The sequence below is a fragment of the Pygoscelis adeliae genome, unplaced genomic scaffold (assembly GCF_000699105.1).
Source record: "Pygoscelis adeliae isolate BGI_AS28 unplaced genomic scaffold, ASM69910v1 Scaffold171, whole genome shotgun sequence".
Taxonomy (NCBI): Eukaryota; Metazoa; Chordata; class Aves; order Sphenisciformes; family Spheniscidae; genus Pygoscelis; species Pygoscelis adeliae.
In genome coordinates, this window is record NW_008824186.1 from 9,280,873 (window position 1) to 9,293,087 (window position 12,215).

General features: G+C 45.8%; 1 protein-coding gene across 1 annotated transcript in view; it reads left to right on the forward strand.

Moving 5' to 3' along the window:
* Positions 1-314: 314 nt before the first annotated feature.
* Positions 315-12,215, forward strand: part of FADS2 (fatty acid desaturase 2) — an 18,973-nt gene continuing 7,072 nt past the window's right edge. Inside the window, exons 1-6 of the mRNA XM_009334554.1 lie at positions 315-521; positions 6,500-6,610; positions 8,045-8,242; positions 8,713-8,814; positions 9,760-9,885; positions 12,143-12,203. Of these exons, the coding sequence (XP_009332829.1) occupies positions 315-521; positions 6,500-6,610; positions 8,045-8,242; positions 8,713-8,814; positions 9,760-9,885; positions 12,143-12,203 (805 nt within the window). The remainder of the gene's footprint in view (positions 522-6,499; positions 6,611-8,044; positions 8,243-8,712; positions 8,815-9,759; positions 9,886-12,142; positions 12,204-12,215) is intronic.

Genomic DNA, 12,215 nt, shown 5'->3' on the forward strand with positions numbered 1-12,215 from the left:
GGGGGGGGAAGGGGCCGAGCTTCCCACAAAACAGGGCTATGTGCGAGGAGAAAGTGCATCAGTAACGGGGAAAACCAGCCTAGGGGGCACTTCCGAGCAAGCGACGGAGCGGAGAGATTGCAAGGGCCAGGCGGCGAGAGACAAAGAGAAGGGAGGACATGAGCGGAGGGCAAGGGAGAGAACAGGGGATCAGCTGAGTTAAATCACGCCAAGAAAAGCTCTTCCCCTCCGGCACATCTTTAAGAAGCGCAGGGACAGCTTCCCGCCCCCCCGCCCCCCCCTTTTGGCAAGAAGACAAAGAAGCAAGTGGCCCCATGGGGAAAGGGGGTGAGAAAGGAGGGGAGTCGGGGGAGCCGGAGGCGCAGATCCGCTTCTACACCTGGGAGGAGATCCAGAAGCACAACCTGAGGACGGACAAGTGGCTGGTGATAGAGCGAAAGGTTTATAATGTCACCAAGTGGGCAAACAGACACCCGGGGGGTCAACGAGTGATCAGCCACTGCGCCGGCGAAGATGCCACGGTAAGGACCCACGCACGGACACACACGCGGCCGCCTCCCAGCTCTCGCCAGCAACCTCTGACAGGTCACTGCCTTCCCGGTGCTTACCGAGAAGTGAGCCGGCTTCTGTGCGGCCGGCTGTCTGCCCCTCTCTCCCCACCTCTCTTACACCTGCTGTCCACCCGGCTCAGCTCTTTTCGCCGCTTTTAGGGGCGAAAAGGTTGGTCCGAATTGATGCAACTCCTTGCAAACAACTCCGTTGAGCTCCGGCAATTCGCAGCATCTGGAAGATTGGTCGGTAGAGATTGCTGGGCTCTGCTTAAGTCCTGCTGTTTTGTCTTTGTCTCGTGTTTGTGCTGCGCCCGGAGCTCTGAATTCGTGAGCAAAGCGTCCCAAGTCTCCCCCTCTGCAGTGTGTAGCTTATGGCGTGCAGAGTCACAGCAGCCAAGCACAAGAAAGGGTTAACGAGAAGCCAGTCTGTGTTTCAAAGTTGCTTCTGTGAGGAGGGTGAGCTCGAGGCTTTAAAACAAGGAGCTTTTTAGGTTTTTTTCCCCAGGAGAGAATTCTCTAGAGAATTTAGTTACAGGTTTCTACAGAAAAGGAGAAAAAAAAAAAAAAAGAAAACTATTTGCTGCTGCTACAGCTGCCCCTGCACTTCATAGCTGGTTTCAGCTACCTCTCATGTTTCAGTGACTTAAAACCCCAGCCAACCAACCAACCAACCAACCAAAAAACCTTGAAAAAGGAGCAAATTGCCTCAGAGACTGTTGTCTGCAGTTTCCCTCAAAGCCACCTTCTTCAGAAGTGCATCCAGAGAGCCTGTTCTCTCCCCAGGGCATTAGCCCATAGTTAATAAAACTTAAACTGCCTCAGAGCTTTCCTGAATGTGTGCATGGTAAGCGGCAGGAGAGACCAAGCTGTAACATTAACTGTTCGTCTCCCACGGCTCTTAACACCTTAGCAAGGAGGGAGGCTCTGTGTGTGGCAGAATTAATTGGCAAGAATTACTAACACTTTCCTTTCCATCAGCCTCCATTTGCCTGTGGTCCGTGGTTATTTTCCATTCTTTTCCTTGAAGCACCGAGATGCGTTTTGGTGTTCCTGTCCCCTTCCAATAAATCCTCTGAATTGAACAGCTTTCTCCCTCAAAAACATGGGCCAGGTTTTACTTTCAGCTGCTTAAACGAAGGCCTGCTGAAACCACGGGAGGAGTTTGACTCCTACCCCCAAGAATTTAACTCCAATATCTCCACTGGAAACCAAAAAGCATCTGCTACTGCATTTGTCTCGAACCCTTTCAAGGGAGACTGAATCACAGGTTTGTGATTCTACTACTGCTGGTCCTCCTCCCACCTCCCCACCCACCTCCCCAGGGTACATCGCATCCCACTCTACGCAGAGCACTCTCCATGCAGGCATGGTCTTAAGAATGCTCTGAAATTGTTCATCACCACTCTGAGCACTAAAACAGAATTGTCATCTGGTTTCCAGCTTCCCTGTGGTGAATAACAGTTTACCGCCGAAAAATCTCTCTCTCATTCAGGGTGAGAAAGCCTTGGCCTTGACCCTGTCAAGGCTTAACTTAACAAGTTTAATTCTGTGTTGCAAGATACCACAACTGGAAGAGTTTAGGAGGAGGAAAAGGCAATGATAAAAATCCAGTTTAACATGTTTATATTCCTAGTTCTTACATGGCTTTTGTCTTTCTCAGATTCTCCTTAGCACCACATGTAGTTAGGACCTCCAGCCCAGCAAACGTGCACCAAAGGAACCTCAGCATCTTGTCCATGGATCCTTGGACGAATCCTCTAGAGGATCATGTGTATCCTTCTACCATGAGCTGCCCACTGACAGACTCACTGAACTCCACATCTATGCCAGGCCCCTTGCTTGGTGATGTGTGAGCTACTTCACCTCAGGGTGCTCACGAGACAGCTAACAGAAGCTTCTATGACAGTTATGTTCAGCATGCTCAGCTCATGCCAGTCAGGTTAGGAGTGCCCAGGCGAGCTTACGCACGAATTTCCCCTACAGGTACTAACAACACTGAGCATTCATTCATTTTAGGCCATACTTTCAACATGCTGAGACAGCATACTAGTCTGGGACAACCTGTTCTGGTATCACATCATGCACAGTTGCCTTCAGAAAATGAAGGCAAGAGTATGCAAAGGCACCTCGCAGTCTCTCTGTTTCAGAGATGTTCAAGGATGTGAAAGAACATCCTTGTACTGACTGCACTAAGGACTTCAGTGCCTAGGCACAGTTCATACCTCAATGATATGAAGCTTTTTTTCACCAAAAGCAGCTGGAATAACTCCCACTTGCCCACTTCCCGTAAGACACATCAGCTTATTTGGCCAATAGACCACGAAGTTGGGAGGTCAGGTGTAAATATCAGATGGTACTTCCCAGAGAGTATCTTTTGCCTTTTGCTTTTTAGCTCCTCTAGTACAGAACTGAGGACGATTCCAAAATTCAGGTAGTATCTTACATTCGGGACCTATTAGTAAAGGAGATGCATGAGACATAGCTAATAAAAAAGCAATCCTTCCATCACTGTAGCTTTCTGTCTGATGATGGTAAGAGTATTCAGGAGATGTTATTCTCTCTCCTGCTTGGAGGCTATACTGAAAAAGCCCATTCTCCACATATGCCAATGACATAGAGGTGTATTACTTCTCAGTGAAGGTAAAACTTTCCTGCCGCCAGTGTTTCCTTCATGGCTTAGGCTTGCAATAGCAGTGAAGTGGAAGATAGGTAGTGTAGTTTTGTGTAACAACTGCGTTTTGACATGCACGATTGCATTTCTGACCAGTTCCAACCTTTACTTTTCATTCCATCCCAAAAGAAGTGAGGCTATTAAGTTCAGAGGCAGAGGAGAACTCTGCCGGGGGAAAGTCATGACAGAGAATGTATAAGCATGTTTAGAAAACAGATAGGCTACTGGCAGGGAAGCCCCAGGTAGACAAAAATACCTTCTAGGTGGTCAGGCAGAAGCTGCTGTTCTGAGTCACCCCCCAATGAATACAACACCAATCAGCGAGATCTCCAGCACGGTGATCAGGCGGTACCCAGTCAGACCTCCAAAGACTTCTTTTTTTCCCCATTAGTTTAAATAACATTGAGCCAACATTCTTTAATGCTTCGTATGTGTTCACCCTCTCCCTCTTTCCCCTTCTTCCCCTTTTTTTGCCCCAAAATTGCAAAACCTGGCAGCAGGTACAGTCAGCTATTCACTTCCCCGCTCGTTCTGCTCTTCCCTCCTCTTTCACATCATCTGCAAATCATCTGCAAACTGTGCCAGGGAAGGAAACTAGCAACCAGACCAGACTTCAGGCAACTCAGTCCTTAAGTGTGTCATTCCCTGTCTGTAGAAGGGAGAGGACGGTATTTTTTAACCTCAGGTGGGCTGTGAGGATAGCACCAGAGAGGGTGAAGTATGCATGAATTACGGTAAAGCAAATTAAACTCCTCAAAGTAGAGAAGGAAGCTGATGATTCAGGACAAGTATTTCTTTGCATGGCAAACTCCAAACTGTCTGCAGCACAGGGCTGTAGAAACAGCTTTGCTGTTTTACCTAGAGTTTTACCTTCATTTTGGCACCAATAAAGTAACACCAGCGGCTAACCCAATGCAGTCAAAAAGCACTGGTCTCCCTCACGCTGGGGTAAGTTTTGCCAGTGATGCAGTCTTCATGAGTGGACCTGGACAATTTGATCCAAACTTCCCCCTGTGGTAACAGGGATCACTTCGTCCCTGAAATTGGTTACAAAAGGAGACAGGCTGGGCACTTCGGTACTGGCATGAGAGCTGAGCTGAGAGTAACTAGGAAATTCTGGTGCTTTACAGAAGTGCACCTCCGTTTCATTTCTGGCATTTTCATTTGCCTCCCCCATTGAAATGACTTTTTTCCCCCCCTTCCTTACTTCTTCCCCCATTGCCTCTGGCATTTTAGGGCTTTTATAATCTTTAAATCATTCCACAGAGTTTTATTTCTCTCCTGCACCTGCAGCTAGCTCGTCTCTCCCCCTCCACGCCCCCCCGCCAATGCTACATCTCTAATTTCTCATAGATCATTTCTTTAAGTTCAAGTTAAATGGCTCAGGTCAGCTTTCACTCTCCCTCCTTCTATGCCTCCCACAGCAAAACTTCTGTGGTCAGAGTATTATTCTGAAGCTCAATCCAAAGTCTTGGAATCAGGTGAAAGTTTGTATTGATTTTGGTGGACTTTGGGACCAAGGTTGTTGGCTGGTATTTTTGAACACCAGAGCTAGACTTTTGATGGAGGTCAACTCCCAGAAGGGTCAGCTGGAGACAGTGAGCACTTTCCAGCCTGCCCTTTCTGTTTAGAGCCAGAAGTGAGATTTTAGTTGGTCCCTACTATTGTTAGGCAGTGGGACAAAAGTGGAAAGGCTGAAGCATGGTACTCCTGAAGTACTCCTATTTTTGACTGCTTTTTCTGTACCAGTCTTAGCACTTCATGTAATTACATCTTTACAGCTCTCCTAGGTGCTTTTCTAGAGTTAACTCCAGTTCTGTGCAGTAAGAAAAGGGCAAGGACAGAGTAAGAGTTTCTGACCTTCGTCAGCTCTCTGTCCCTACCACTATCTTTGGGGTTAAAATTCAAGCCATGCCACGTGAAAGGAGGGGTGCGCAAGATCTCACTACTAGCAGTAGTGCATCCAATACATGCTCCCATCAGGCATCTGTAGGACATAGGTAGACAAAAACGTGTGGAAGGGGGAAGGAGTGCAGAAAAAGAAGAGCCAGACAAACTCAAGAATGCCAGGACCAAAAAGACTCTACAAACAAGGCACTGTCCTTCCATATTAGAAGAAGTCTTGAAAATATGTAAGAAAAATACTCTTCCAGGTGGGTTTCTTGCTTTCCCAGCCTCAGGAGTATATGGGACAGGATTTATTTCACAAGTTTCATCCCTCAATTAGATTCTGATGCTGAAATTTAACAAGCTATTTATGTCTATTATCACACGTTTGAGAGACTTCAGTAAAATATACCCAACGTTCAAGGCATGTACTGAACAGAAAATACGCAAGCAGTCTCGCAAAAGATTAATGGGCCTCTTACAGGGACAAGCAGCCATATACCACAGCACAGTAGAAATGACAAGAAGTCTTATCACATGAATTGATAACTATCAGGTCTTCAAGAGTGTTAAAATCCTTAGCGTGTTTCAGAGTAATGAATAAGGTTGCCTTTTGAGGTAGGTACTTTTCTGAATGGGGTCCTAGCCACTGCGAAGTTTGATAGCAAGCACTTTAAAGCAATTGCTTAAAGTTCTGGTATACAACTGAGTTTTTGGTTTGGTTCCTTTCCAAGACATTTTACTTGGACTTCCATGGAGATAGAATTGCCTATATGGCTAGAATATGGTTCTAGAATAAAAAAGGGTCAAGATAGCATTCAATTACTCATCTTACAGAACAAAAAGAGAAAGGCAGTCTCCAAAAGGAAGGGTCACCGCTTTTTCCTCAGCTGTGTTAGTGCTGGGATCTACAGGTCTCGCCAAAACAGCCAGTAATATTTTTTGTATCTGCAGTCATGTCCAGGTTCAGTCACCGCGGTCACCCCCTCTCTTGAATTGCCTCCAGGCAGCAGACTTTCAAAGGGTATTTACATCCCAGTGGGGATTTGCACAAATTCCTCTCTGCCTACCTTCTAAGGGAATTAACAGGATTTAGGTATTTAGTTGCTTAGAAAAAATTTCTTGAGGTGCCTTTCACCATACGTCTAGATAGCATCCCAGATCTCACCCCTCACTTCCTACTAGATAAGCAAATTCATCAGCCTCTAGTAGAAGTACTGCACTGAACAGCAATCACAGAGATGGAAGTCTGTCTGGCACCCCTTTCACAGTAAGGTGGGGGGACAACTGCAGAGGAGGACAGTGCTGGAGACGGACGGGAATGACACAGCGAGTAGAAAGCAACAGCTTACTCCTGAATCTCACACAGTTACTCGTATTTCCACTCCAGGATGCATTCCAGGCCTTCCATATCAATCCTGCCTTGGTGCAAAAGTTTCTCAAGCCATTACTTATTGGAGAGCTTGCTCCAGGGGAACCTAGCCAGGACCGAGATAAAAACGTGAGTATTTGTTTCTGAGCTGGGGTTTATGATGGGTATGTTCCACCATTTTTTTCCTCTCGGGATGTCCTCCAGGTCAGAGGCAGGCAGATTATAAAGGTCTGTCCACTACAGGCAGCTCCAGAGAGGGAGAAAAATGCTCAGCGACTGAACATCTCCATGTAGCAAAGTGCACATCCCAGTATAGATTAAAATGTGTGGGGGAGGGAGGCGACACGTTCAGACTGGCCGTACAAGCCTTTCCTTTCCCGTAGAGCAACCAACCACCGATTTCTAGCAGCCCATTGTGCCCACGCTGGACAGATCCTGTACTGGAGGGAAATGGGAACTGAGGCATGTGGACTGGGAGATGTGCACCAGCTCTTGTGACCGGTGTCCCTTCTGCCATTCCTTCTCTGGTGACCAAGCTCTAAAACACATGTCACCACTTGCCTGTTACAGGGAAAGGAGAGGCCTAGGCAAAGAAGTCTGAAAAGACTTCCAAACAAGTTGCTCACCACCTCAGCAAGACTTGAATCTCTTTCACTGTTTGCTCTGCAGCTCCCTTTGACAGATTAACTCCCAGGGAAATACCTCTTTGAGACTCAAACTGGCTAATCCTGCTGAGCCCAGTACCAGCAAAGCTCTGGAGAGCAGCCACATTTGTGCCGTGCATGGCACGAGCGGTAGGCACCTATGGGTGAGGTGAACCAGATGTCTCGTTTCGGTGGCTGTTCCTAAGTTGCAGCAAGCCAGCAAGTACCTTTTCCACCCACTCGGCATCCTCAGGGCAGCTCTGTATCCCTCCCAGACACTCCGTTCATTCATTATTCAGGCACAGCGCATGGCATGACTAGCTCTTGCCATGAAACTCAATCCTGTCCCGTTGTTTGTGACTGGCCATGATTATGATATATCTGTATCACTCACAATAGAAGAGATGATGCTAACCCACGTTAACCCGGGAATGCTCTTCATGAATGATTGCACGGTAGCTGACCCACATATTAAATAGATGACGGGTGCTCTGATATTGGGTGCTCATCATCAGAGCTCTGGAATTATGCATAAGTAATAGGGCTGAATTCAGCTTCTCCAGCTGCCTCTTTAATACTTGTAAAACTCATTCAGACGAGAGTCATCAGCTGACGGAACTCTCAACAGAGCCAGGTAGCGCCGCTGATTCACAGCAGCAGGCTTGAATTACTCTCCCAGCTCAAGGTGCAAAAGGTCAGGACGCGGGCTCAGACCAGCCGGGATGTTTATTCGTAGGAAAGTGCTATGAAAAGCTAGAATACAGTGTGAATATGGAGGCAGGTCCTCCCTGACTTCTGGAGTAGCCAACCAGTGCAAGAAACAGCCAGGGTCCTTAGTACGGAACTTGGCTTTCCTTCCTCAGACACATTCAGACTTACTTATAAGCTGCATACTGTGTCTTGCATGTCTGTTTTGCAGTCCCAGCTGGTGCAGGATTTCCGGACCCTGAGGAAGACAGCAGAGGACATGAACTTGTTCAGAGCAAATCCTTTGTTCTTCTCTCTTTACTTGGGCCATATTATTGCAATGGAAGTTTTGGCTTGGTTAATGGTTTCATACTTTGGTACTGGCTGGATCACAACTCTCATCCTCGCCTGCATCCTTACAACTTCCCAGGTGAGAAGTAGTAGGCGCAGAGTGTACTGGCTATGCAAATCACTCAGGAGAAGGCCAGCGTGTGCTGAAATTTTCATATTAGATTAATTACCAGTGCAAAACATTCAGGCCAGTGAAAAATATTCACAACATACCTGCCACTGGGGTGCCTTCTGGCCACCCCTACCCACTGCTGGTTGATTGTGATTCACACATTTTTCTCACCTCTTTGGCCTCTCCTTCCACATGTTGGTGGACTTGGTGGTGTTAGGTTTATGGTTGGACTCGATGATCTTAAGGGTCTTTTCCAACCTGAATGATTCTATGATTCTATGTTCCCCTCCACAACGAAAACAGAGATCTTCACCTTCTCACTTCAATTAATTCCCCCTCTTGCTCACACTCACAACTTGCCTTCTATCTCCATTTCCTTTTGTGCTTAACTTTGATTTCAAACAGCTTTCTAACTACTTTATGTCCCTTCATCCCAGGCCCAGGCAGGTTGGCTGCAACATGATTTTGGACACCTCTCTGTCTTTAAGAAGTCTTCCTGGAACCACATCGTCCACAAGTTTGTCATTGGACACCTGAAGGTAAAGGACATTATGGACCCAGGGCACTGTGGAAACAGCTGCAGTCACTTTGACTATGTCAAAGTAGGAAACTGCAGCTCTAAGCCTTTCCACAGTGAGCAGATGCACAGAGAAGTTCGTGAGCATTGCACATGGAGCTGTTGTGCAGAAGAGATAAGAGAGCGTAACCATAGCTGTTAGAGAACACAGCAGTTCCACAAGCTTCAGTGCAACTGCACCAATTTATAGCAGCTGAGGACAAAGCTTATTTAATTGCATAAACCCCTATTTTAACATCATTATTTTTGCCATGCCCTCCACCTCCTTCACACTAAGGTATAGTATTTTTCAAATGTCCCATCCTGCTACATCCCATCCGTTCAAGATGCCGTCAGAACTTCTATCCTGGGCAAAGTCCAGTGCAGGCCAGGCATCTCAGCATCCACCCGCAGCAGGAACTTATAAGGGGTGGGACATAGCTTTGCCCATTCTCCCAAACCCACTTTGCCCTGTCTGGTTCCTCACAGGCACACGCAATGGAGGGAAACCAGTATAATCAGTAAGACAGCAAGGGGGTTTAGTGGTGGACTTGGTAGTGTTAGGTTAATGGTTGGACTCGATGATCTCAAGGGTCTTTTCCAACCTAAATGATGCTATGATTCTGTGATTCAGCTGTTAATAACAACTTCACATGTGGGAAGACATGATGACATGCAACTCGCTCAAGGTATATTTATTCCCTGTTCTTTCAATATGGATGATCCTTAGCGAGGGCAAACCAGCCCTCTGAAACCAGCAGTCTCATCACAACTGACAGCTTAGCCACTTACGGCTTACTGCTATTTCAAAAGCAAGTAACAGTTTGGCCATAATCAGAGTTGCACTGTTCTAGTTTATATAAATGAATCCTACCATTAGAGGAACTGTACTTTTCCATGGATTAACTCCTTATTCTTATCTGCCCAGGGTGCCTCTGCCAACTGGTGGAACCATCGTCACTTCCAACACCATGCCAAGCCCAACATATTCAAGAAGGACCCAGATGTGAACATGCTGCATATTTTTGTCCTCGGAGATACACAGCCTGTTGAGGTATGCCAAAGTGGGTAAAACGTGGAAAACCATTGTCCTAAGGGCTTCAGGGAAGGCTTGTACAAAAGCAAGAGTTGGCTAGTATTGGTAGACATGACTTGCACAGTCAAGACTTCTGGGAATGCTAAAAAAGGAAATGCTTCATCCAGGGATTTCATCTGTCTATGTTGCCTGACAGGAGTTTTGGCCATCGCACCCTCCCAAACCTTGGGCTGAAGAGCAAGATTATAATTCCCTATCCATTTACTATATTGACCACAGGAAAAAGTGTTTTGGGGTAGCTTGGGAAAAGCAATCAAGATAGGACTGGAAAGAAAGTAGAAAGTCATTAAAGAAAACTTCATCCTGCTGGCTTGAAATATCAACATCAGGGGAAAATACGGTGTTCCTCAGTACTTCATCAAGAACATTTCAAAACTGATCTTCCATTTCCACAGAAAATATCTTCCAATATTAGTCCAGCTGTGCTCCAGGCAACCTGTACAAGGTCCTCTCCACTGGAGCCTTTCCCATGCAGTTGAGGGGATATTGCTTGCATAAGCAGTACTTTCTTACATTAACTATGTACTGTTATGCTGCACATGAAATAACAGGCTATGTTAAGGTATTTTAATTAAATCTGTCCTTCTAGAGCCAAAATATTTACTGTCTATTGTATAAAAACCTACACAAAGGACGTGAACCACGTACCATCCTTGGTGGTTTTTACAACGGAACAAGGATTTCCAGTTTTAAAAACAAAAAACAAACCAAAGAAAACAAAAAACCAACCAAACAAACGTCTGCAGCAAGTACAACACAGGGGAATACAACATTTAAAAGTTAATGGTTTCTCAGCCAGCTTTTGTACTACTGAGAAAGTAACTCCAGACACATGTAGGGGACATACATGCTGGTATATGGACAGGTATAGAGAAAGTCTTGCACACACAGAATTTTCAAGAGGCAGAAGGGCTTTTATATATGACTAAAAAGAAAGCCACCCCCTGGCGTATAAAAAAGCCAGTATCTAGAAGACGTAAATCAGTATCACGCTCTTAAATGTGTGGGTACCACCCATTGGAAAATCTTGTGTCTGATAACTGGGTTTAAAAGCAGATCGTGGTTCTACCACCTAAAGGGAAAAGTAGGAATGTAAATATTTATGACAACAAGGAAAACTGGATCTCCGTCCTACAAAATATCTGAAATGTTAGGCCGGCATCAGTCTACCCCAATACTTGTATATAATCCTTTTCCAGATGATGCTAAGCACACAGCCTTTCAGAGCTCAGACCAGAGTGAATGATGTGGCTGATTTATTGGTGCTACAAGACTTACCTCCATTGGGAAGTTGCTATGCCGGAAGCAAAAATGCAAGTTCACAGCAGTCCAGATTCTCCAGGCATTAGCTCCTTGTGTGAACACTCCTGGAGCTCAAAAAAGACGCTTCTGTATAGCTCTAGATATTTCACTAAGGAGATGAGGTGAGGAGACCAGGCCCTCTTGGCTCCCTCTTTTCACTGAAAAGAAAGGGGCACCTGCAAAAATGCAACAATCCAAGGTCCGAACCTGTGTTTGGAGAAACTTCTTTGCATCTGCTCTCTGTAGGTGGACGATAGTAATACAGGAATCGGTGCAGAATAGCTCCCAATGACAGCACTCTTATTTCCTATCACTTACATGTCAAACTAGTGACACAACATTATAGATTTAAGCATGTCTGTTTGACTTGCCGTAGTAACGTTAAGGACCACTCCAGTTTTCCATCTGTTGGTAAAGTAAGCTTTTACAAGACCTGGCTAATGGCAGGAGTTCATGGGGGCTGATGGCTGCAGAAGTCAAAAAGGATCAAAGGTTGGGACATTTTGCATGGAAGACTACCCAAGGATCATTTTCTTGCACTGGCAGCCCGTGTAGTGACTTACCAAAGCTCAGACTTTATGCCTATCGCATTTGTATTGGTAGTGATGGAGATGATAGCAGCTCTTAGCACAGGCACAGGCATGGCAGAAGGTGGAGAAATGCATTAAAATGCCACCAGGCTCTCAAGTAAAGAGACATTATCTGAATATCAAGCCAGAAGACTTTAAAAAGGAATTTACACCTAGCACAATTACAAAGTCAAGATATTTAACCATACCAAAACACTTTTTACCTTTAGGGGTGTGGGAATTTAGTCAAAACTCCCCATTCAATAAAGAAGTATTGCAGAGACTCTTCTCTTACCTGTGAGTGTCATAATCCAAGCCTGAGCTTTCTCCTCTGTGTCCTGCAGTATGGCAAGAAGAAGCTGAAGTACCTGCCTTACAATCACCAGCACGAGTACTTCTTCCTCAGTGAGTATCTGC